The following is a 25,762-nucleotide window of genomic DNA, read 5'->3' on the forward strand; positions in this document are numbered from 1 at the left end:
ATTCATAATAACCTGGAACTGTTAACAACCCAAATGTCTGTCAACAGGAGAACTGATATATTGTGGAAGATTAATACAATGGAATACTAAATAGCAAAAAAAAAAAAAAACCCGTTGACACACAACAACAAGGAAGTACGTCACAGACTTTATGTTAACCCAAAAAAAAAAAGGATAGACACAAAAATATATATTTTACGATTCCATTCATCAGAAGTTCAAGAACAGAAAAAATAGTCAGTGATGATAAACATCAAAATAGTGATCAGCTTGGCAGATGTTGAGGAGTGAGAAGAATTGGCTGGGAGGGGAAAGAGGGAATCTATATACTCCCATGTAGCTGCTGCTCAGATCAAGATATGGAACCTGCCCATTTCATTCCAAAGCCCTGTCTTGATCTGGCTGGTGGTTATAAGGGGGAGAAAATACACACACACATACACACACACACACACACATTCATCAACCTATACACCTAAGATTAGTGTACTTCATGAATTTATCTTCCTTGAACCTCAAAAAAAAAATAAATAGATAGCAAGTTCAGCAATCGCAAAGGCCTAATGTTATTATTTAAGTATAAGCAGATCCATATTTTCATGTTATCCCACCAAAGAGTTGTCCACCATTGAATACATAGCCTTTCCTTTTATAAATCAGCAAAGGTTTTGTCAGTCACATGTTTTAAAATCTAGTGTTTAAAGCCTATTACTTATGTTAGATTTGTATGAAATATGTAAGACTTATAATATCGGTGACTATTATATGTAAAAAGTTACTGTAACTTGTTGATTCTAAGATGTACATCATTGTATCTCAAAATCCAAATCACAGTGTGTCTTACCTTCAACGGTGCATCATCATTTAATTGGCATCATTTTGTACTTCTTCATCGTATATAAAATAATGATGCTTCAATAATGGATAACATCTTAGATTCAATGAAGCGAGTTAGGTTTACAGACTTATTTCCCAAGGTTTACAACTCATGAGCTCCCACATACAATGTTAGTTCATCCTTTCTTCACTGGAAAGTGCAAAAGATACATAAAGCAATAGATTTCTTGTAACTCAAGCTAAAGTTTTGGTATTAGATTTTAAAAGGATTCACAAATGCTGATGTCTATAGAGGTCAGACAGGGAATAAACTAGTGAAGCTGGCCAGATGGCAGTGCATGCATGGGTCACATGAGTGGTGGGTGTTAAAAAAGAGTCTGTGCTTCTGACGAGTGTTGCCATGAAGGAATGCTAATGAGGTAATGTCAGATCTTCTGATTTTTTCTGAGAGAAGCCAGAAAATCCAAATTACTGTATGAAATTTCCCAACCTATAAATGTTGGCTCAAATAGAAACCATGTCTGTGAGCTGAATCTAGCCCATGGGACGCCGTTGTGTGACATCTGGCTGAATGTAAGCCCCTATGGCATCCTGGCTAGAATGTAATCTCTACGAGAGCAGGAATCTCTATCTGTTTTGTTTGATGAGTATCAGAGATCTGTAGAAGGGTACCAGGTACTAGTAGGTACTCAATAAATGTATGTTTTATGAATAACATTAAGTCTCTCTGACCCATGCAGAACAATATATAGAGAAATAGAAATACGTAGAATTTTCTAAGATACCATTTCTGATAATATAGAAAGAATCCACCTTATAATTAACTGTAAGTCGTTGTTTAGGTTTTTTTACTTGATATATTTGGGGAAATTGTATTAATGGAAAATGTGTGTGTGTGTTGTGCCTCCGTCCAGAAGGATCAGAGGCAGGACCTACTGAAGAGAACCGTACAGAAGATTTCTGGAAATGAAATCTGTTTCAGAACATTTTTTAATGTAATTTTGATATTTCCCTTCCAGAAAAAAAGTCAAGCAAAACATGTTTGTTGATTCATTCTTTCTGTGAACATTTAAAGGCTACCTACTAAATGCAAGGCACTGATCTAGAGATTTAAATGTGCTTGATTTTACTTCTGTCTCCCTACCCCCAACCTGGTCCTCTATCTGGAGGAGGAAAAACACAAGCAATGGTATCTATTGCTAGACAGATTTAGTTCATGATACATTAAGCTAGGTATTGGACATTTTCTAACTAGGGCAGCTTTAACAATACAATGAGTACTTTTTTTGATTTTCAAATAATTCTCAAGAGTTTATTGTTCAGAATGTAAACCTAACCAGAAATCGTCTCTTCCCCCCTTTCTAATCATAAATCTTGCATTGGGGAGATAAAGTATGATGGTACCTATTTGAGTACAATTTAGTGAAATAGTCACACTTCACGTATGAGTGGACACATGCAAATAAATGTATACATTAAAACTGGACAGCACGTAAAGAGATTTAATAACTCGTCCTGTTGCCTCTGCAAGTAAAAGAACCAAAGCTCCATTTATGCAATTGCTAAAATATGGCAGATAATGATGCATTCATGTTTAATATTGCTAATAAATTTGAAAATTCACATTTTTATTGATAAGCGTTTTCTTGAAATGCAGTCTAGGAGGACAGATTATTAAATTTAAAGACTTTATAAATGAGAATTGTAGATAGTGACGGGATTAGTAGCAGTGCTGTGTCGAGAGCCACCTACCACCTTACCTGACTCCCAAGCACTCAGCAGTGACTTTCGAATTTCACTTTTATGTGCAACCACAGTGCACACAATTTTAGGGGGAAAATTAGCATGGTAACAGAGTAATAATCATAGTAAATATCGTGCTTCTCCTTGTTGACTTAAATTACATACTTCAAGTATTTCAGAAAAATATTTCTGTTAGTCTAGCTTAATATATTGAAATTTTTCCCTGTAGAATTTATGTATAGAAGAAATACTTAAATCTCTTATAAGAGTATCTCTTTAACATGCACACAAAAAAGGCATATTTTACACTCCAGACAGTCTGAGATCTAGAATTATTTTTATCTATTGGAAGTCACAGAATCTCATTAATATTTCCATCTGCATAGGTTTTAATGACATATTGCATAGGTCAGGATGCCCCAAGAATTATTTCCTCTTTGGTTTAGTTCTTTCTAAATTTTCAGGAAATTTTTGAGAGAAATGAATTCATACCTTATAAATAATATTCCAGGATTCATCTTAGAATAGTATAGCACACTAAAATGTATTTTTTGTAGTGAAAGTCTTACCATATTTGATTATTATACGAAAGTCTTAATGTTCTTTCTAATGATCGCCCTCGGAATTGATTAGAACACATGATTATTTGATTTTATTTTGTATCCTTAGTGGACTTTATGTCTCATTCTTTTTTTCCCATTAAGATTCCAGAAGCTTATTTCATTAGAGATCCCCATACGTTCCTTCTTACAAAGGACTTTATTAAGGTATATGTGTTGTATTTAGTGTTCAGAGTGTTCTTTGGTCTCTAGCTGCATGCATGCACTCACAGGATAACATTTCCACATTTAACCCCTGCTTCTAAATGAGAATAGTGACTTGGTTAATGGAAGCATGTTTGGAAGGAGAAGCAAAGCTTGTCTACAAAATACTAACACTTGGATGATTTTGCACCCTGCGAGAAGAGCACCCGGTGAATATTCTGGACTTTTTTCATGGCTGACTTGGGATACACTTGCGTTGGCAGAGTGTGTTGACCTCTCTCGTTGATGCATATTGATTATGACAATTACTCTCCTTCCCCTGCAGGCCATGGAGGCACAGATACAGAACTTTGGACAAACGCCATCTCAGTTGCTTATTGAGCCACATCCGCCTCGGAGCTCTGCCATGCACCTGGTAAGACATAGCAGCTTGCGGAACATTTTGGACCTGAGTACAGATCAAATAAAATAGTGATTTTTAGCAGCATTTTAAAAGGCTCTTTCTTCCTTTATTGGCTAACTCTTCAGCCTCAGTATATACTGATTACCCGAGGGAGAAGCAGAGAAAGGAGTAGAGTTCTTACCTTTATGTTTGGCTTCAACTAGCCCAATTTTGGATTCACAAAAATAGCCATCCTCTCTGACTATATATGCATCTACATAAACTCCTTCGTACACATACAGGCTTACAGACACACACCAGCACCAAAATTAGATTACATTTACAAATTAGAATGTAAATATAATATAAACACGATATGATGCTGCCTAATTTAATCTTTTTGGGCAAGGTGGGGTAGGGGAAGTAGTTCATGAGAAAAGGAAAGAAATATAATTTACAGCCACTTCAGGAAGGCTGTAGAGAAGAGGGGTTAAGAATAAGGGAAGCAGCCGCATAGCACGTGGAGATCAGCTCGGTGCTTTGTGACCGCCTGGAGGGGTGGGATAGGGAGGGTGGGAGGGAGGGAGATGCAAGAGGGAAGAGATATGGGAACATATGTATATGTATAACTGATTCACTTTGTTATAAAGCAGAAACTAACACACCACTGTAAAGCAATTATACTCTAATAAAGATGTAAAAAAAAAAAAAAGGGAATAAGGGCCTCAGAGCCAGACTTGTGTCAAACACCGTCTCTTGCCATGAACTAATGAATGAATTGGACAAGGTATTTAAGCTCTCTGTTTACATTCCAGCATCTGTAACTGGGGGTAAAAATAGTACCAACCCTGAAAATGTAATGACTCAATACTGAATATTGCACTTAGACCAGCCCCTGGCATACAAGTGCTCAGTAAATGGTAGCTAGTGTCAGCACCCACAGCAGCTACTTACATTAAAAGGTTTATTCTCATCTTTCAAAGGAAAAGGTAATATTCTGTTCATTTTAATCTGAGTTTTAAAAATCAGTTTTCATAACAAAACAGTCCTTTTTTCAGTTTTTAGCAAATGGTGAATATTTCCCTCTTTATCTAATTTGAGGAAGGTAAAATATTTTCCAAGAAACTATTTTAGAATTCACTTTTTAACTGTGATTTTCCACTAAGTTTTTACTGAAAAAAAAAAAAGTTTGAAGGTAAAAACGTGTTTGCAAAATGAATTACAGTTCATCAGTGTTTCTAGACAGTTATCAAGGCACCAGACACCTTAGTATTGGAATAAAATGCTCCTAAACATCGTCCATAATATATGTGTAAACAAATGTATCAGTTGTTATTTCCTGACGGAAGTATTGTTCACACCTTTCATTTATTCTATCAGTTACTTAACAAGTTAGTATTGAGCCCCTTCTGTGTGCCAGGCACGACCTTAAGCACTGGCGACACAGAGGTAATACATCCTCTACACCTTCAAGGAATTGATAGTCGAACACCTACTGAAACACATAAATGAATGTGTGTGTTTGAAAACATTTCTTTTCCTCTGCAATAACTCGTTTCAGCCCCCTTGGTTAGTCACTAATGAACTCTGCTGCTTGAAGTGGGTCCTCGCATGCGGCCAAGCAAAGAGGCTTTCACCACATGCGCTGCTCCCATCCAAACACCCAGACACAGTGTAGACGCGGAGCCTCCACACCTGAGATGAAGCATTTTTAATAAACTGTCCAAGAGAATATCTCTCACACTTTATTTTATGAAATGCTTTGGCAGAAGAGTTGTATTCCCCTGTTAGTTTTCTCTGTTTAATAATGATAATAAAAATATTTATCCTGGAGAAATGCCCAGTCAGAACTCATTACTTTCCTAGGGGGAATTGTTAGAGACTAAATTGGCATGGAACTGTTTATAAAGAAAATAAGCTTTTTAAGTTTGTGTAGCAGAGGATTCATATATATGTGTATATATAATAGTGAACAATTCCAAAACATGCATGAAAGCTAAGTAATGGTTATTCCCAGCATCCCTATTTTGTGTCTTTTATGTAATCATGTTTATAGTATTTTATAGTACTAAGCAGTAGTTCTTATAGTGTCTACTTTCTATCAAGTCATATGCTAGATGATTGAGAAACAAAGATTAAAAAAGAAAAGAGAGTGTTATCCCTCAGGAAGCTCACCATACAGCAGGGGAAGGAGACCATAGTCCTCAGAGCCGCAGCAGAAATGCACACACAGCGCTGACAAGGGAGACTGTGATATTTTAATTATTTAGACTGTAGCCATGACCCCAGATCAACCAGGTAAAAAATGAAAGAATCAGTTCACTGCATATTTCATGTAAACAGTGTCAGTAACTGACTTGACTGATTTTTCCACCAAACTGATGTTGTAACTGCACTGAATAATTACGCTCCATCATGTGGACGTATCTCCAACTCCTCATGTCGTCTGGCGGTACCTAAATTGCGGCTGGTCTTTAATAAGCGGGTGTCCTCCCGGCGACTTCGAGGAGTCCCTGCTCGCTTCCCTGTGCCACCCTCTCAGACCAGAGTGCCGACTGCTCGGCTCTTGGTTTGTGCCCTTGCTAGCCTGTGTTAATTCCATTCTCCCCCGAGCTTTCACTAACTGTGTCATTCCTTTTGTTTTCTTTGCTCTCTTCCCTTTCTATTCAACAGTGTTTCCTTCCACAGAGTCCACTCATGTTTAAAGATCAGATGCAGCAGGATGTGATCATGGTGCTGAAGTTTCCATCAAATTCTCCAGTAACGCACGTGGCAGCCAACACGCTCCCCCACCTGACCATCCCTGCGGTGGTGACCGTGACCTGCAGCAGACTGTTTGCAGTGAACCGATGGCACAACACAGTGGGTATGTGTACCTAAGGGAGCCCCTTACTAACGGGTTCTTAGAAGCTGCGCTTCAGGTAGGGTAGGGTAGGCGTGCTGCGGGCTAGCAAGGGTGCCAGATGAGCTGCGGAAAGCGGCAGAGTACGTAATTGCCGAACCTAACTGATTAACTCTTGTCTGTCTTATTCACTGCTGCTGTCTTTCAGTGCTGCACAGAATGCTTGGCTAATGGTTAAGTATCCAATAAGTACGTGACAAATTGAAGCAGTCCTGCAGATAATTCAGGTCCTCCCACCCTGCCCCACCAGGAGAAAAAAAAAAAAAAAAAAAAACTTTTATCCCATATTAAACAAAAGTGATTTTGAATCTAGATTTTCTAGATGATGGTTTCAAATCCTCTTTCTTCCACTTCATTAATTCATTTAGGAAATATCTGAATGACCACTTTGTGTCAGTGGTCCTGGGCACTGGGAGTACAACAGTGAACAAGACGAACAGCATGGCTCTCTCTGTGGAGCTTAGAGTCTTTGAGAAAAGACAAGATCTAAATTGTTCAGTGATTTCACGTGTGTTTTCTCCAAACTCATTCCTGGAGTTTCCAGCCAGTATATCTTGAAGTGATATAATTCTGTCATAAAAATTAGACATATTGATTCTTATCTAGCCAGGACAGGAATGGATGTGACTAATTGATTTAGCTGGCCCAGTTCATCACTTAAGATCTCCCTGGAAGCCCAAGGATTCCCATGTCTCTAAGACTGAATGATGAGACACGCCGAATTCACCTGAATCTTTCTATTCTACTGACTTCTGCATCATTCTGAAAAACCAAACGACTTTTAGCTTAATCTCCTAAGAGTTTCTAAATGCCCCTATTTTATGGTTATTGGCGATATTTTCAACATGAGGTAGAACGACTTCCATTCAATCAGAAATATGCAGCAGACATCTTTTAAAAATAGGACTTTATTCACACGAGTCTTAGCCTCTAGAAATGTTTTGCATTGAAAGAAACTATAAAGAATTGATCTTTCTTTAGAATTGTTTAAAAGTTTTATATGGTATATAACCCCATGTAAAACATTATGGGTAATGAATTCAGTCAAGCTCCAAATATTAGTCCTCTGAAAGTAGCTTTTAGGTTAAGATTTTAGGTGTGGCTCAATTTTGTACCTTCAGTTGACTTGTCATCTGTTGAAAGAAGGCCCACTTAGATGGGATCCCCATCTTCCTCTCTGCCTTGACCCAGGTGGGCCTGTGCCCATACCCATCCCTACTTGAAGGCAAGACCTTTTCTTAGATTTCAGCTCTCTGATGGGTTCAAGAAATTTTGTAGTCTTCTACTTTATCCAGCTTTTTCTTCTTGTTAGGATAATACTCTTCCCAGCTTTCTCCATCTTAAGTGGAGACTAGCAGTCCCTATTGCGATGATTTTTTTAAGACTGTCTACAAAAACGTAGTGTGACTGAATCATTCTTGCAGCAATTTACCAAATAATTTTTAAGCAAATATATATATATATATTGTATAATCATTATAAAACATTGCTTATTAGGAAATTCCTTTCTGAGAATTTTATGGTCATTTTCTCTTTTAATTAATCTTTAGGCCTCAGAGGAGCTCCAGGTTACTCCTTGGATCAAGCCCATCATCTTCCCATTGAAATGGATCCACTCATTGGTATGTTAGCAACAAAAATACATTTTCATGGATGCTGCCTCTCCACAGATACCTATGTGGCTATTTATCACAAATGATAGTTGAATAATAGTTTTTTCTGCCACAAATTAATGTGCAGATAACATCAAATTACAGTCAAGGAGCTGTGCAAATCATAACATGCCATCTAAGAATTTGTTGGTATTAAAATAATTATTTGTGGCATTTTCTTGGTATTTTAGGAGGTCATTTAGGTTGGTTCTAAACAATGCAAATGATTCCAAACTGTTCTTTCTTTCAGCCTCAACTCTTCCTTAACAACTTTATATTATTTGAAATATATAAGGTCTCAAAGCTATTACTAAAGAAAACTAATACTAAAGAATTTCTCTTCTGGAAATCTCCACTCACTAGAGCTAAACATTTTTTTAATTAAAGGTTTCATATGAATTGCAAACTCGGGAGCTATAACTATTTGCAGCAGATATTCCAAGTATTTTAAAATAATCACATACACATTCATTAGCTGTGTGATCCAGAGCAAGTGCCTTAATCTCTCTGGGCCTCAGTTTCATGTCTGCAAGATGGTTCCTAATCATGTTTGTTCTGCCCGTCCTCATGGGATCTTATGAGAACTAAATTAGAAAAAAATTGAACATGATACAAAAAATTATAAAGCCATACACAAGTTACGGTATTTTTTTCTTAGATTAATCCACCCTACATCTTTGAACCCAGAAAGAGGATGAGGAACAGCCGTTTGGGTTAGTTTCTTATACTCCAACACAAAATAGCACTTAACATTTCTTTGGGAGAATATACACTTAGGACAAGGAATATTTTTAGAGTTGAGGTCTAGCTGTTTCTCTGCTGAAAAGACATCGACAGTGTCACATACAGCTGGAGTGTAACTATGGAAAAATTAATAGCTGTATTCTAATTAATCAAGGACCAATTACATAGTTTTCAAGTGACTCAGGATATTTGCTTTTCTTTTCCTTTGCTGTTTTTAAAATTATTTTTTATTTTTTACCTTCTCTAGTAATTACTATTTTAGTGTTAGTAGATATCCACAAAGAGTAGCATTTACATTTAATTGGTGTTAGAAAGTGATGTTGATCTTCTACATCTGCATTTTCTGTTTAAGAATTCAGCCCAGGGATTTAGCCTGAAAAGACAGCGTGGAGTAAGGGACAGGCTGGCATACAGACAGGCACCAGGGAAATCAGATGGTGTGTCTGAGTTCCTGACTTTATTCAGATTCAGTCCCAGTGCTACCCACTGATTCTCTGCCTGTCTCTTTCCTCCCCAGTCCCTCTCCCATCTTTCTTATTCCTCTCCTCCCCTGCCAGACCATTCTGGAAAGGTTTCTGTTTGTTGACAATCCAGGTCTTTAAAGCTGCTGACCTAAAGTTCCCTGAGGGGCTGCCTACATAACAACACCCCTCCCACAAATCCCTACTTTCTTCTTTTCACGTGAATTGTAAATGCCATCAGAAAATGACAGATGGAGGCAAATATTAAGACATTTCTTTTCCTTATGTAACACACTTCATACAATATTTATTCCTCATTATTATTGGACTTGTTGGACACCAATGAACTTGTGCAGGGTGAACATCTATTGAATTTAGTGCATTTAAATATTTTTATTATGTTGTAAATTCACATCTTGAATTCCTCATATCGGTGGAGAACTTAAATTTCCAACAAGTTTTTAATATATAATACAGTTCATAAATAATCACTGCTACTAAAGAGTTTACATTTCTCATGGGGAAATGTTAAAATCCTAATAATCTTATAGCCTTAAGAACCCATTTCTAGGTAAATGAAGCATAAAAGTATTCCTTCTATAAGTGGTTGGTGAAACTCTTGTGGGATCTTTCTTTGAAGTTCTTTTTCTATTTATGTTTAGCCAATAACTCTGGTGTGAACAAACGGCAGATCACAGACCTTGTTGACCAGAGCATACAAATCAACGCCCATTGTTTTGTGGTCACAGCCGACAATCGCTACATTCTTATTTGTGGATTCTGGGATAAGAGCTTCAGAGTTTATTCTACAGAAACAGGTAAACTGAGCTATGAAATACCTTATCCTCCTCAAAATGCCAATTGTGACACCTAAAGCTTCATATGAAATCATACTTAATAACGTAGGCATTTTCATCTTGGGTGCCGAGATTCAAATTAAATGCTCACATTGTAAGTAAATGACTACTTATAATTTTACCCACTCTGAACTTCAGTGTGAGCTGAGCCCTGAGTTCATAGGACAACTGGCACTACAGTCCCCTTTCCACAAATCAGGTCCAATAAAAGACCTTAAACCTCCCCTTAGTCTGGCCCAACCCTGAAAAAAAATGAAGATTGTGTTATTTTATGTTCTTTCCTTAAGAAGTCCCAAGTGACATTCTTGCATCACTTTTTCAGAAGCAGCTCAAGAAACCAAATCTGTAGCTAGATTTTGTTACAAAATTACCTTGTAAGTTTGCGGGTCTGTAGATTCACTTCTCACAGATCTAGTAAAGTTAAGCTTATTACCATTTAAAGAAAAATAACCAATGAATTTGACCTACGATTTCTGTGTTTCAGGGAAGCTAACTCAGATTGTATTTGGCCATTGGGATGTGGTGACGTGCTTGGCCAGGTCTGAGTCATACATAGGTGGGGACTGCTACATCGTGTCTGGGTCTCGAGATGCTACCCTGCTTCTCTGGTACTGGAGTGGGCGACACCATATCATAGGAGACAACCCGAACAGCAGTAAGTATTTGTCTAGAATTGTCCTAGGAGACTAAGAACTCATTTAAACATGTTTTGCTCTTTTTAATTTTCCTAATAGTTTTTGCTGGTTTTGTAAGGGTTTTAAAATACGAGAGCTTAAGCAGCAAACATCTACGTTGGAATGTGGCTATATTCAAGGTGTACAAAAGAGCGACCACTATAACCTTCAGCCTGAGGAAACTCCCAGATCCCCTCACATTGACCCTGTGCTCAGCAGCCCTTCCCCAGTCTCCAAATGTCCCATCCTTCCAAAATTTCCTTCCGTGTCATCGGGTCCATTCAACTTCGTATGATTTCTCTCAGCTCAGTGTAGTCTCTCCCTTCTCTGAATTTCCATGTTTTATTTGTGCCGCAAGAGGACACTTACTGCTTTCTACCATGGGGTGTAGTAAACATCTGTTTATTTATTTCACAGTGACTGAATACCCCCTTCAGATTAGACCCTGGTGAGGCAAAGCTGAATAAGATGATTTCTTTGCTTGGTATGATTCCTGAGTGTTTTTTATTCAAAAGTGCTCCCGAAAATATCCTGTAGGAGGAAAATGGGGGAACTCCAGAGTAAAACAATTTTAGAAAACACCGCATATACTCTTACTTTCTATGTGAGCTCTGAAAGCCTTACACAAATAAAGCTGTTGATAACCCACAGTTTCTCAAACATGTTTTCCATGGAAGAGCAGTTACTATTCCTTGGAGCTGCTATTCTGAGGAAACACTGAGGTGGACCATGAGTCCCTCTCTCTGCATCTTGTCTGTGGTTCCTGGCATAGTTGCACAAATAATAGGTTTTCAATAAATATCGTTGAATGACTGAAGAACTGGATAAGACATTTCCTAGAAATAATTACTGTCTTTAATTACCAAGCTTTCAATATTTTACATACACATGTTTCCTGTAAAATAGAGAATGGTTTCTGTAAGGTGTTGATAATGGCAAGTACCTAAACCAGGATTATTCTAATTACGATTTGTACATTGGGCACAGCTTTAACAGTACTCTAAAATAAACTGAAACATGAGTTTGGGAATATTTGTGATGAAACAGAGATAGGAATTTTCCAGGAATGCTGTGCACCTGCCACTGAAATACTATAAAAGTAGCGAAGAAAAGATGTGTACAGGACGCTGTGTTGTAACTACATGGCTGGCCCCCTTCCAGCCTGTGAGAGAGCTGGGCATGGAAAGCTTCATATATATATATATGTGTGTGTGTGTATATACATACACACACACACACACACATATATATGTATATGTATATACATATACATATATATATATAAAGGTGGTAGGAGAATGAACTAGATGACCAGGTGACTTATTCTTGTTGCCCATAGCTAGAGGTGAAGAACAGTAAATGAAGAAACTAAAAATAGTGTCTCTTAGTGTAGATACTGAATAAGAGAAAGTGCCTCTGCTCTAAGTTGTGAACTAGGTTGTGATATTGGTTTGAGGAAAACACATATTCAGTTCAGTGTTGCTTGATTTCCAACCAGCTCAACTAATTAGCTACCAATTGTACATTAAACCGAATATCATACTCTAAATACTAGTAAGTTAGCCTCCTTATTTACTCTCTTTTTAAAAACCATATCCTTAAAAAAGGAAACTTCATTTTTAGCAGGATATGTGTGTGTGTGTGTGTAAAAAATGTTTGATCTACTTTATTATTATTATATTTTATTATTTTTAAGCATGGTACATTATCACATGTATTTTATCTAATTGTATTTTTACGTATTTCCCAGTTTCCTTTTTTCCTTTTAGATAAGTGTAGTGTTCATAAGAAGAAAAGTTGAACTGAGCAGCAGGGCTGTGTGGTATCTTCCATCCATTATTGACACAAATTAGAAGTTATTAGACAGAAAAAAAATTTAAAGAAGCAGAATAGGGTTTTAAATCCAATTAATTAACATCTTCAAAGTGAAGCTCAAAAATGATGAAAATGATATTTCCAAAAAGAGAATTCATTTCTTAAAAACTACCATTTGGTAGCAGAGAAGATAATACAATGTCCTGCTATGAGGTATGCGTATAGATGACTCACTTTGTTGTACAGCAGAAACTAACACACCACTGTAAAGCAATTATACTCCAATAAAGATGTTTAAAAAAAAGGAATTTTAGGGCTTCCCTGGTGGCGCAGTGGTTGAGAGTCCACCTGCCGATGCAGGGGACGTGGGTTCGTGCCCCGGTCCGGGAAGATCCCACATGCCGCGGAGTGGCTGATCCCGTGAGCCATGGCCGCTGAGCCTGCGCGTCCGGAGCCTGTGCTCCGCAACGGGAGAGGCCACAGCAGTGAGAGGCCCACGTACTGCAAAAAAAAAAAAAAAAAAAAAAAAAAATTTGGAATTTTAAAGAAAAATGTTAAATTATAGTAATTATCTGTTAACTACTTTATTTTCTAATGATCTTTTCAACCAAATGATGGTTAACAGTTGATTGTGTCTTTGTTCCATCACTTAGCAAGGAAAGTTAAATGTAATAATATTTAGAGTGTTTAAAGTTCTTTTCAACAGGAGCTATGTAAATAGAAATGTTTATGTTAATCCTTAAGAACAAAACTGTGAATACTGGATTTGTTAAAATGTAGAATTTTAAGTTTTAAATAAAGACAAGATTATTCCTAAGACATTATTGCATAATATTATCCATATAGTATTGCCTCCATTTAGGGGGATTTATTTTTTGATTAAAAACTGTTATCATTATGAACCTTAAGGACTTCCATAAAACCCACCCTGCCAAGACTTTCCTAGGCATTTAATGTGGGCATATGTAATTTGGTTCCATTTGATCCATTATCCTTAACATAAAGGGAGAAATATGCTCTTTTAGATTAAACAGGATGAGTAGCTCAAGTATTAGTCAAGCAGCAAGCATGTATTAAATGCCTGCTGTGTGCTGGTACTACCTTAGCAGCTGGAAGTGCTGAGTAGTCCAATTCTGACTTTCTGGGGTTTGCAAAAGCCTATATTATGACCACGAAACTGCCTGTCCTGCTTGGAAGTACTGAATATACCGAGTATTACATGAGTCTTGAATTGCTATCAGATAATATTTAGTGTCATAAGTATTTGTATCTACAAAATGCTTAACATTACATCTTGGGCACAAATTGATGATTATGTAAAAACTGGTTTCAGCTTTTTGCCATACGGATAGTAAAAATCATAATAGTAAAACACAGTAAAAAATAATAATTAGTCATATTTAGTATTTGATTAACTTGACTGACTTATGACTCAGTCTGTGAAAACAGCCAACCTAGCAGCTCATGTAGGCATGCCTAGAGAGACCATATATTTTGGTCAGTTCAGTTTTTGCAAAGGCAGTCAGAGCACACACTGAATTGACTGCCACATCAGGGATCGGCCGTGGGTGTTGACACAGATGTAGTCCTTGCGGTCAGAAAACTCGCAAAATGAAGGGAAAGGGTTTTGGGGTTTTTTTTCCTGTTTTATTTTATTCTAGCTACCAATTCACAGGTCAGAGAATCAGGCTATATGTTCTTTCTGTCTCATAATGCCTTGCTACACAAGACCGAAAAGCTAGTTATGTCTAAATTCATATTAAAGTGTGTGACACAGCGCCCTTAGGTTTCAAGGGCTGTATATATTAACCTCGACTTGAAGGGGGAAGTCCTAGCATGAAACGTAATATCCCAGTAGCTGTTAGAATTCAGGACTTGGTGTGGACATTGAATTTGCTTTGTGTGTCAGAGGCTGAATCATATCTATGCAGCACAACGCCATAACGTAATAGGATTCATTTACTCACCCTATGTGCACATCACTAAAACTTCCTCAGGATAAACTCAGGTGCTTTAATATATGTATGTTTCTTTTGCAGTGTCATCCTTATTTTTTAATGGCTAGCTCTGTTAGTGCCACAGAGAAAAAATAAGTAATATTTTTGAATTTTTTTAGGTAGGTTTGAAAGAGTTAATGGTTTCATTGTGTGTCAGATATATTGCTGTGACTAACTTGGACATCTCATAAATAAATCTTTTTCTAATTATCTTTATAGTTTTAATGAATTTGCCGCAAAGACAATGAAAATGTGTAAGCAGATTATTATAGAGTTTTAGACCATAAAAGAAACAAGCAGAGGCTACCTGGCAGAGGTTCCAGTTGAATTATAGTAGTTTTATTAATATATTTAATGCTAATATTCATTGTTACTCTTTCAAACTTGTGACTTTGAACGTAGACAGTTTTCTTGTAGATGTAAACTAGGTCCCTGACTACATAACAGAATTGCAGAGATGTGAGGGACAGATGCTTTCATCTGAAACAGACTTTTACACAAATTCTGAAACTAATTTGGAAGTGATAAAAATTAATTTGCGCACTTTAATTGGAAGCAGGCTATCGCATGAAAAGAAGGAGAGCAGAGCAGGCAATCTGTGCTAAAAGCTGATTGAATTTTTTGTCAGGTAGGTATCTTGGACTTGGCTGTTTATCCTCCTAAGCCCTTCTTTGCAATATATTACAGCCCATCTCTGACTGGTGTTCTTTAAAAGGATCAATGCTATTCCTGTTGAATCCCTAGAGCCCCAAATTTCATTGATCTTGGGACTTGACATTTCTCATTACGTGCTGTAGCTTCCAACGAGATAGTCACAAGAGGGGCAAGTCAACATTGTCTCTTCAGCAGACACTTATAATACATTGGGACCTCGGCTCCAAATCCAGTCAGCTTGTAAAGTGTGTGGTTTTAATGTTTATACCAGATGTAACATGCCTGATAGAGAGTTTGTTGACATTTTAAAAATCATATCATAGCCACAGGAAACTTTGAAAGAGAATTTACTGTTCATCTTTTCAAATCAAATCTACAAATATGCATTGAGTAATATGTATGACATTGTTTTCATGCTTTTTCTATTTCACTTTTGAAAAACAAGTCTTCAGCTCACGTTTGAGGATTATACAAACTATGAAACAAGAAGTCCATTGAAAAGGAGACTCCAGCTGTGCACACATCTCTTCCCTGGGCTCCCATTGTGTTAGCTTCAACTCTGGACACTGACCCTCCCGCCAGCCCCAACCTGTCACTAAACATCTGCCAAATCACATCCCTCGCTTTGTCTGCATCCAGCCTTCTTTTAAAACAACCATCCTGGTGCCCAGCTCCACAGCCACCACTGACCAGTGGTGTTATAGGGGATGAAGAAAGCGTGAACAAAGAATAGTCTGAAGATATTTTATATATATAATATGATTATATATATATATATATATATATATATATATATATATATATATATATGATGAGTTTGTCTCACTTCTCAGAGCAAGGAATCTTAACTAGGGTTTAGTAAATGTTAAACCTCTTCTCATTAACTTTGAGAGGAAGCATAGTTACATGTGTAATAATTCTTACCTCGTAGAGCTTTCTGAGGGCCAAAAGATAATGTCTATAATGTAGCATCCCTAACACGGGGCCCATTCTGCAGGAGACCTCTCAGCCCTCCCATTCCCTCAGCCCAATGTTAGGAGACATTATAGGGTTCCTGACTAAGAAGGGGGCTACTCGCCGCTCAGTTTCTGCTTTTCCTTCCCCTTTACGGAACCGAGGCTGCAAGGGTCTTTGTCCTGGGTCAGAAGCAGTATAAAAAACAAGAGTGACTAATATGTTCTCGTGATCAGGGAGCCTCGGATCTATACCAGCGGGCTCTCTGGGCATCATGCAGAAACCTCTACCTCCTTGGGAAAGGCAGGTGGATTATACTATTGATTGGGGAAGGAGATGGTAGGACAGTAAGGTACCGTGGCCTAGATCCAGGTTCAGGACCTCAAGGGAAGAGATCTGCCCTGAAACAGCAGGGCTCAGGGGAAAATGTGGTCAGCGTCCTCTCTGAAGAAGAAAAAGAACAACTTAGAGTCAGTGAATAAATAGGTTTGCATCGATCTTCTATTTTTCATCAAGTACTCTGTGATTGTGTAATAAAATGAAACCACATCATGGGATGTTTTCCAACCCGTGGAATGTTTTTATGTGGATTACCTTGTGACCTGTGGAAAATGCAGGCCCCGGTGTTTCTGGTGCTTGGGCCAGAAACCTCTGCAGCAGCCCTCAGGTGGCTGAAGACACAGTACCTCAATAGGAATTCCTCACAAACTAAGTTTTTCTGAGCTACCCCAGCAAATGTCTAACATAATTTTTTCAAAATAAATTTTGAAATCAGAGTAGTGATGAAACTGCTGCACCCTTTGAAATCTTTTGTTCTGGGATTTCAAGTCAAAAATCCATCATTTTTATATAGTATAAATGTGAATGAAAATACCTTCTCCAGTGATTCTTCAGTAACTCAGCAAAGGTCGCAGATAAAACCTGAATGTCATACGTCATCAAGAGGTTCATTTTCCGACTCCCCAGAACTGCACTGAGGTTCACAGAAAAACTCTGCTGTTTTTGTTTAGCTCCAATTCAGAAGGACCAAAGCTTCCCCTGCATATTAGTAATCCCATAAATGAGGTTGACAATAATAAGAACCATAAGCAATCTTTACTTTGATCTTCTCTCTGAAAGCCACAGACTGTCACGCTGACAATGCTCTCCTTGTCAGTTCTCTGTGGATAGCAGCATCTAACACCTTTGCACTTTTTTTCATCATCCATTTTGAGAATATTGAAACATCTTGTGATAAAAATGAGGTGGAATCTGTTTACTATAAGACTTTTATATTTGGAGTTTCCAAATGCTTGCCTATAAGGAATCTCAAAATTGGACATGTTTGTTCATCCTTCATAGTAATTCCATCACCCAGAAAGCTCTTCTCCTGAGGAAATGACTAGGGAAGAAGGGCAGTGGTGCTATGGTCCTTAGAGGAGAGGTCTCACCTGCACCTCCCTCTGCACAGGGCCCTTTAACCCGTAGCTACATCCATCAGTTGTGATGTGACAGTGACAGAATATTCCTAGGATTTTGAATGATTGTTGGGGTGTGTGACATCTGTCCCTGACAATGAAATGAAATATAGGAAATACGCTTTCCCCCTGCTGCAGGTTCTCCAACTCAAAACCCCTGAATAACATTTTATTTACTTTTCTATAGTTGAAAGAGGGAAACAGTGCTTTCAGGGGCCCTACAAAATCCCCTAATAGTTAAGTTTCACGGTTTATTCAAATGATCTGGGGGAATTGTAATGAAAAATAGAACATTTTAAGCTTTCTAAATCAGAGGTAAACCTTTGAAAAACTTTATTTTCTAATATAAAATATATTACATACATAAGGAAGATTTTTAATATTTTTATACATTTTTTAAATTCCCTGCAGTAGAACTAGATTGCTTTTTACTTTTTCTGTAGCATATAAGGGAAAGGTTTAGAAAACTCTATATAAATTGTATTAACCATATAATTGCAGGATTTTTAATTCATCAGTCTCTCCAAGATAAAATAATCACTTAGAAAAATTAAGGATGATATTACACATAAAATCTTATCAATAATTAATCTTCATTTTGTCAGGGAACTCAGGGCATCTGTGAAGCATAAGTTTATAAATTATATAAATATGTTTCGGACAAATCTAGGACTGCTGACAAATCTAAGAGGATACTCTGCCAATACTCAAACGCATTATAGCAAGATACATAAATATAGAATAAAATGACAAACTAACGTAGACTTTCAGCTCTCCCTCCCATACTCCATCTAAGTAAGAAGTGCCTCAAAAGCAAAATGGAGGCTCACATGATGGATCTGAGGAAACTCACAGAAAACTGTGAGCAGTTCCTGGAGAGACAGAAGACCGGTGGGTCTGAAGGAGGAGATATTGGCAGAGGGGAAGAGTGTTGGGTGCCTTGCCGGGTAGGGCGTTTTAGTTATGTGCCGTCTTCCCAGAATTTTCCACCATCTATTGATGTCTTCCCTCCTGCCACTGTGAGGCAGGGGACCGGAGCACCAGTCTAGCTGCTCAGGGCCGTGGCATCACATCAGAGTAAAGGGAGGGGCTGCCCAGGAGGTGGGCACAAGTGCCATCCCTTTGACATTCACTTCCCCCACTGCCCCCTCTACAGTGGGGGCCGGGGGATTGCAACCCAGGGGGGCAGCTCTCAGAAAGAGCAGCGTCGCCGAGACCAAAGCATAGGATGTTTTTCTGAGAGACAAGATGAGGGAGCGGTGGTTCAACCCCATCCAGAACGTGAGCGCACAGAGGAAAACAGGCCAGCATGCAGGGTCTCGGGCACCAGAAGGGAAAGATCACAGACTCAACAACCAGGTGAAGCAGAATGAACAGAAGAGAAAAACACGGAACTCTTTAAAAAGGCACAATATTCTCTAAGATATAAGAAAGGGGGTCAGAGAGGTTAAGTAACCGGCTCATGGTCACACAGCTAATAAATGCCCTTACTAAACAATGATTGCTATTTTTTTTTTTCTTTTTTTTTTTTTTTTTTTTTTTTTTTTTTTTTGTGGTACGCGGGCCTCTCACTGTTGTGGCCTCTCCCGTTGCGGAGCACAGGCTCCGGACGCGCAGGCTCAGCGGCCATGGCTCACGGGCCCAGCGGCTCCGCGGCATGTGGGATCCTCCCGGACCGGGGCACGAACCCGTGTCCCCTGCATCTGCAGGCGGACTCTCAACCACTGCGCCACCGGGGAAGCCCAATGATTGCTATTTTTAACGTTCAGTTTAATGGAACAGCGCTTCATTCCCGCCACTGGTCTGTAGTGACTCACCGCTGCTGTTCCTTTACAGGTGACTATCCTGCACCGAGAGCTGTCCTCACGGGCCATGACCATGAAGTTGTCTGTGTTTCCGTCTGTGCCGAACTTGGACTTGTTATCAGTGGTGCTAAAGGTCAGAAGACATTTCTTTCATTTTCGGTCTTTAAACACTATACGATTTTCACAAGTTAACCATGATTTATGATTTATTTCCTTTAGGAGGCTCTCCGTAGACAAATGTAATCCCGAGGTTTTTTGTAGCCGTTTAGTTTTATTATTAATACTTGCTAGTACTAATATAAAATAGATATAAAATATCATGTAGTGCTTTGTGTTCACCAGCATTCGAGCCAGAACACTAATAAATTAAACTGCAGCACACCCCTATGATGCAGTCATTACAGATAACATTTAAAAGACAAGGGGAGGGAACTTCCCTGGTGGCGCCGTGGTTAAGAATCCACCTGCCGAAGCAGGGGACACAGGTTCGATCCCTAGTCCAGGAAGATCCCACATGCCACGGAGCAACTAAGCCCGTGTGTCACAACTACTGAGCCTGCACTCTAGAGCCCACAGACCTCAACTACTGAGCCCATGTGCCACAACTACTGAAGCACGCACGCCTAGAGCCCATGCTCCACGACAAGAGAAGCCACCGCAATGAGAAGCCCGCACACGGCAACAAAGAGTAGCCCCTGCTTGCCGCAACTAGAGAAAGCCCGCGTGCAGCCACGAAGACCCAACGCAGCCAAAAATAAAAATATAGTAAAAAAATAAGAAATAAAAAAAATGAAAGACATGGGGAAGATATCCGTGATGGTGGGGTCCATGGGGGGCTCAGGCTGCTCATCAGACACAGCCTTGGATCCAACCCCCTCCACAAGTCATTTTCTTCTCGAGGCTGGGGACTGTGTAGTGGTAGATGGGAAAGGAAATACGATGACTTAATTCTTTTGACTTTTTGTGGAAAAAGTACTGTTTCGGGAAAAGTCAGGAAACTTGGATTCTAATTCTGGCTGAGATACCAATTCTCCATGGGAGGCTCCGGGGCAGTAAGGAGCCTAATGCTTAGGAGAAACTGAAAGAAAACCAAAGGGGCCGAGTGTGGTGAGGACACCGCGGACGTAAGGAGACAAAGGCTGAAGAGGTGAGGGGCCCCCGCGGCACAAGTATTTGCCATTTGTATTTTGTTTTGAGTGTAGTGGGAAGCCATTGGCGTCAGCAAGGCATGAGGTGATCACCATTGGCGTCAGCAAGGTGATGAGGTGATCGCCATTGGAGTCAGCAAGGCGATGAGGTGATCAGGCTTGGTTTATAGGAGCTTAGTCTGGCCGCTTTAGAGATAATGGGTATAACGTCTGAAGGCAGGGACACTGCGTTTTCCTATTTAAGAATAAATAACCCCGGGAGGGACACATAGGATATTTTCACTAAATGTCTTTTAACGTCTGTCTTAGAAATAACATGTAATATCATTCTGTTCTGTAAAGCAAAAAAAAAGAAAAAAAGGAAAGGGAAGGAAAGCAAGAGACACAATATGCATAGGGAGAAACACTAATTTTCTGTAGATGATGGTTGATACTAGAAGTGATTGCTATTTTTTTTCTCTAACTCTTTGTATTTTCTGGAATGCACATCTATTACTTTAATAATCAGGAAAACATTTAGGTATAGCCTTATAATGTCACTTGTTTTGTAAAATATATATCTACTGAAATCAATTGTTTGAAACATAAGAATGTAATTCATGCATGGTTTTATGCAGTTTTTCTGGGGGTTTTGGGGGACAGGTAATACCAAACTACATTAACCAATTATTTGTCTGAACTTGACTACTGAATGTTTTATCTTAAAATTTCTACCTGAGAAAAAATAAGTCACTCCCCATACTACTTTTACATTCTCGCCTCACTCTTCATTTATTTAAAAAAAGAAAAAGTGTTCCTATAGTCTGAATTACTGGATTCCTTTTCTTAATTTTGCCTTTTACATTTTATGTATAGACTATAGAATGGTAAAACTTATTATTTGATAGTATTGTATTTATGTGGTACAATTAAAATTTTGATGATACTAAAGAAAATTAGTGATTGTTTTGATAATTCTCCTGAACTTTCTAAAGAAAAAGTTCTAAACACATATTAAGAGAAAACTTTGACATACAGTCTTTTCTTCTCATGTAATGTATGAACTGTATCCTTTTTTAATGAATATTATCTCATGAAGGAAAAGAGCAACTACTGACCTAGATACAAAGTTTGGAAGACACGTGTGTGTTATGTAACAGTTTTCTGTACTTGTTCTGTTGAAATCTAACATCAGTGCTTTGCTGTTGCCACCATAGTTCTTTTCTTTTCTACCTTCTTTCAACAAATCTGAGTGTATTATTCAGGTACGGTTTGCAGGTGTGTGGGAGCTAATACGTGACTGGTCGTCACCAATGACTCTGGCCTTTCTGTTCCCCGCTCTGCAGAGGGCCCTTGCCTCGTCCACACAATCACTGGAGATTTGCTAAGAGCCCTCGAAGGACCAGAAAACTGCTTGTTCCCACGCTTGATCTCTGTCTCCAGTGAAGGCCACTGTATCATCTACTATGAACGAGGGCGATTCAGCAATTTCAGCATCAATGGGAAACTTTTGGCTCAAATGGAGATCAACGATTCAACACGGGTAAATCTGCATGTTCCATGCTAACTGGGGACCTAGCCAAGAGGTTATAGATTGACTATTTTACATTAAATGACTCATAATAGAATTTCTCTGGTATCCCGTTAAATGTGTGTTGGTTTGTAAAAGCATATAAATTCATGTTGATTGATGCTTTGAACAAACCCAAAGTTCATTTAATCCCAAGTAACTAACTCAGTGAATTAGACTTCGGAGGTGATGGCTGTAGTTTGATTAGAGGTTAGACCCTTAAGGAGATTTTTTCCTAATCTCCTCTTACAAACAATTGTTCCTGCGTTGCACTCCCCTGACATTAAAAATGAGTTTATTGTCAAAGAATCTTATCTTCTGAACCCTAGACCAAAATTACGTACCAAATTGCCCATCACTCACAAATGAATTATAATTGCTGGTTTATCATTATTAAAAACAGCTTTTAAATATGCTTCTGCCATTTGTTCTAAAAGTCTTGACATAGCTAGTATTCAGAACTTAACAAAACATCATGTTACTTAATTCTCAAGTTCTTTCTGGATTAGACTGATAATATTCTCTTTGGGACTTCTGTTATTTTGTAACCTAAATTGGTTTTAATAAGATGCTTTGTTTATGTAAGAACTTTGATGAATTCCACATTGGACAGTCTATGGATTGGACTTTAGAAAACTTGGACAAGTGGCTAAAAGTAGAAAATAATGACAAGGGACTTGTATTAAGTGCCTTCCAGTAGTGCCCACTGATCTTTTGGGAAACACTGAGAGAAATGGTTGCTTTTCTGCCTTGTCCAAAGGCCATTCTCCTGAGTAGCGATGGCCAGAACCTGGTGACCGGAGGGGACAATGGTGTGGTGGAGGTTTGGCAGGCCTGTGACTTCAAGCAGCTGTACATTTACCCCGGATGTGATGCTGGCATTAGAGCAATGGACTTATCCCATGACCAGAGGTGAGCCATGTTGGGGAGAAATGTAATCGCTCAAGAACTGTCATTGAAAGTTCTTAACATTTTACCAAGGGTGAAACCTGCTGTGAAGAAGATTCCAGCATGCAGATGGAAGAAAGACTAGTGCAGAGAAGGGTAAATTGAGGAGAGGAGTAAGTACTGTAAGAAAGGATTCTGGTAAGAAGGAAACAGAGGAAGAGAATAAGGGGGAAAAAAGAAAGAAATGGGTCTGAAGAAAAACAGGCGCATCTAGACACTGCCCAAAATGTAGAATTATCCCCACCAGCTTCTCTGTTCTCACATCCTTACCTGGTCTCAGACAGGCCTGCCTGGCTTACATTATGTGAAAGAAACACATATTTTTTAGCAGAGTCTCGGCTTGAGGCACACATCTAGCTAAATGCAGCCAAATGCAACGTACAGACTACAGCTGGCCTCTGTTTTAAAAATACGAGGCACTCGTTACTTGAAATAATCTCCAGCACCGCCCCCCCCATTTTCTTATTCACATACCTGCCATTTGTGTTATTTTGCAGTATTTTATGTATTTCCCTAAGACACTATAATCTTTTCTTGGAAAGAATTGACAGGAATGTTAACAAAGTAATATGATTTTCTCCTGTTCCTCAATTTGCAACAAGATTTTGTTATTTCCTAAAGTTTGCCTTTGGGTTTATTATAAAGTGAAAAGAATAATTGGAATATGAAGTCTAAATTTCTAAATTTAAAAAATAAAACTATAATCTTAATACGGTAATTTCTCATTTTTTGCTATATATTTAACAGAAATAAGAAAAGCTTATTAACCAACTTATTTCAACTATGTGTATATTCTTTATAAGAGTATTGGTTTTAAAACAGTATGAATGTTAAGGCTTATATGGTAAATTTAACAAAGCATCTTCACACTATAGTAAAACGGTACTGAAGTCATCAAGAAAAGCAATGGAATTTAAGTTAGTTTGGGGAAGGGGTATTTGATCTGCAGCCCAACCTGTTTTAAAGAAAATTTAAGCAGATTATTATTAGAGTGTTCCAAAAGTGTTCCAAAATGCTGTAGTCCGTATTCATAAATGGGAATGGTTAACCATGTAATTATTTTGTATACATGGGTGTTTCTAAAGTATTTGAAATGACTTGTATTCTTAAGTAGTTTAAATATTCTCCCGGATATTCTTATTCATTCATGTATTCATGTTGCAAACATTTGCTGCCACCATCATAGATTAAACACTGTGCACAGTCCTGAGGATACAAAACAAGATCACTGACCCCAAAGAGCTCAAATAATCATAATAAATGTATATGAGGGAAGCAGGAGCAGAGGAACAGAAGAAGGAAGTGATTAGCTCTTCTCAAGGGGTGCAGAAGGCAGGAAAGATTTTGTAAGATCTTTATCCTTCACTCGGTATGGGGGAGAGAGTAGATGAGAGAGCATAGGCAAGGCTGTAGTCGTCTTAGTGGTCTCCCAGGAGGAGCGAAGAAAGATACTGTTTCTGTTTCTTTTTCAATCTCATCCTTAATTTCAATTATTGTTGTTTTATGATGTCCTTGATACGTTGGAGCAGTAGCATATACACATGAGTTACAAACTGACAGATAAACATGCAGTGAGGATGCCTACTCAGGAAGTGTTTATCTGATGAGTTGTCTGATCAAAAGTTAATCAACACGTGGTCTGGCAGTCCAGGTGTTTTCAGAATTGATTCAGCTTCTCCTAGGAGAACCAAGAATAAATTTTAATTCCATCTGAGGGCACACAAGAGTAAAACCTGGTGAACTTTGAGATCGTGCTATTGTTTAGTGTAAAGTAGCACCACATCAGTGATTTTGTGTCTCTCTTAACTACCGCCTCTGCTTTTCCAGGACTCTGATCACTGGCATGGCTTCTGGTAGCATTGTAGCTTTTAATATAGATTTTAATCGGTGGCATTATGAGCATCAGAACAGATACTGAAGACAAATGGAGAGCCAAAAGCCAAGTTAAAGCTGAGAGCACAAGTGCTGCATGGAAAGGCAATATCTCTGGTGGAAAAAAACTCGTCTACATCGACCTCCGTTTGTACATTCCATCACACCCAGCAATAGCTGTACATTGTAGTCAGCAGCCATTTTACTTTGTGTGTTTTTTCACTACTGAACACCAGCTGCTACCAAGCAAGCTTATATCATGTAAATTATATGAATTAGGAGATGTTTTGGTAATTATTTCATATCTTGTCGTTTATTGAGAAAAGGTAGTAGGACGTGTCACAAGAGACTTTTGACAATTCTGAGGAACCTTGTGTCCAGTTGTTACAAAGTTTAAGCTTTGAACCTAACCTGCATCCCATTTCCAGCCTCTTTTCAAGCTGAGGAAAAAAAAAAAAAACACGTTTGATACTTTGTACATCAGATGCATCTTATTTAAAGGGATACTTTTGTAAAAGTAAAACCTTGTATAAAGAACAAAACATTT

General features: G+C 38.4%; 1 protein-coding gene across 4 annotated transcripts in view; it reads left to right on the top strand.

Annotated features, from left to right (window-relative positions):
* Positions 1–25,261, top strand: part of NBEA (neurobeachin) — a 618,385-nt gene extending 593,124 nt beyond the window's left edge. For 2 of the 4 annotated variants that reach the window (XM_065896024.1, XM_065896026.1), the window contains 10 exons: positions 3,285–3,347; positions 3,670–3,759; positions 6,400–6,592; positions 8,179–8,250; positions 10,148–10,303; positions 10,827–10,997; positions 19,730–19,831; positions 22,172–22,368; positions 23,156–23,307; positions 25,171–25,261. In XM_065896024.1, the coding sequence (XP_065752096.1) occupies positions 3,285–3,347; positions 3,670–3,759; positions 6,400–6,592; positions 8,179–8,250; positions 10,148–10,303; positions 10,827–10,997; positions 19,730–19,831; positions 22,172–22,368; positions 23,156–23,307; positions 25,171–25,261 (1,287 nt within the window). The remainder of the gene's footprint in view (positions 1–3,284; positions 3,348–3,669; positions 3,760–6,399; positions 6,593–8,178; positions 8,251–10,147; positions 10,304–10,826; positions 10,998–19,729; positions 19,832–22,171; positions 22,369–23,155; positions 23,308–25,170) is intronic. The other 2 variants (XM_065896027.1, XM_065896028.1) reach the window with 1 other exon arrangement.
* The last annotated feature ends 501 nt before the right edge of the window (positions 25,262–25,762 follow it).

The sequence above is a fragment of the Phocoena phocoena genome, chromosome 18, assembly GCF_963924675.1.
Source record: "Phocoena phocoena chromosome 18, mPhoPho1.1, whole genome shotgun sequence".
Classification (NCBI taxonomy): domain Eukaryota; kingdom Metazoa; phylum Chordata; class Mammalia; order Artiodactyla; family Phocoenidae; genus Phocoena; species Phocoena phocoena.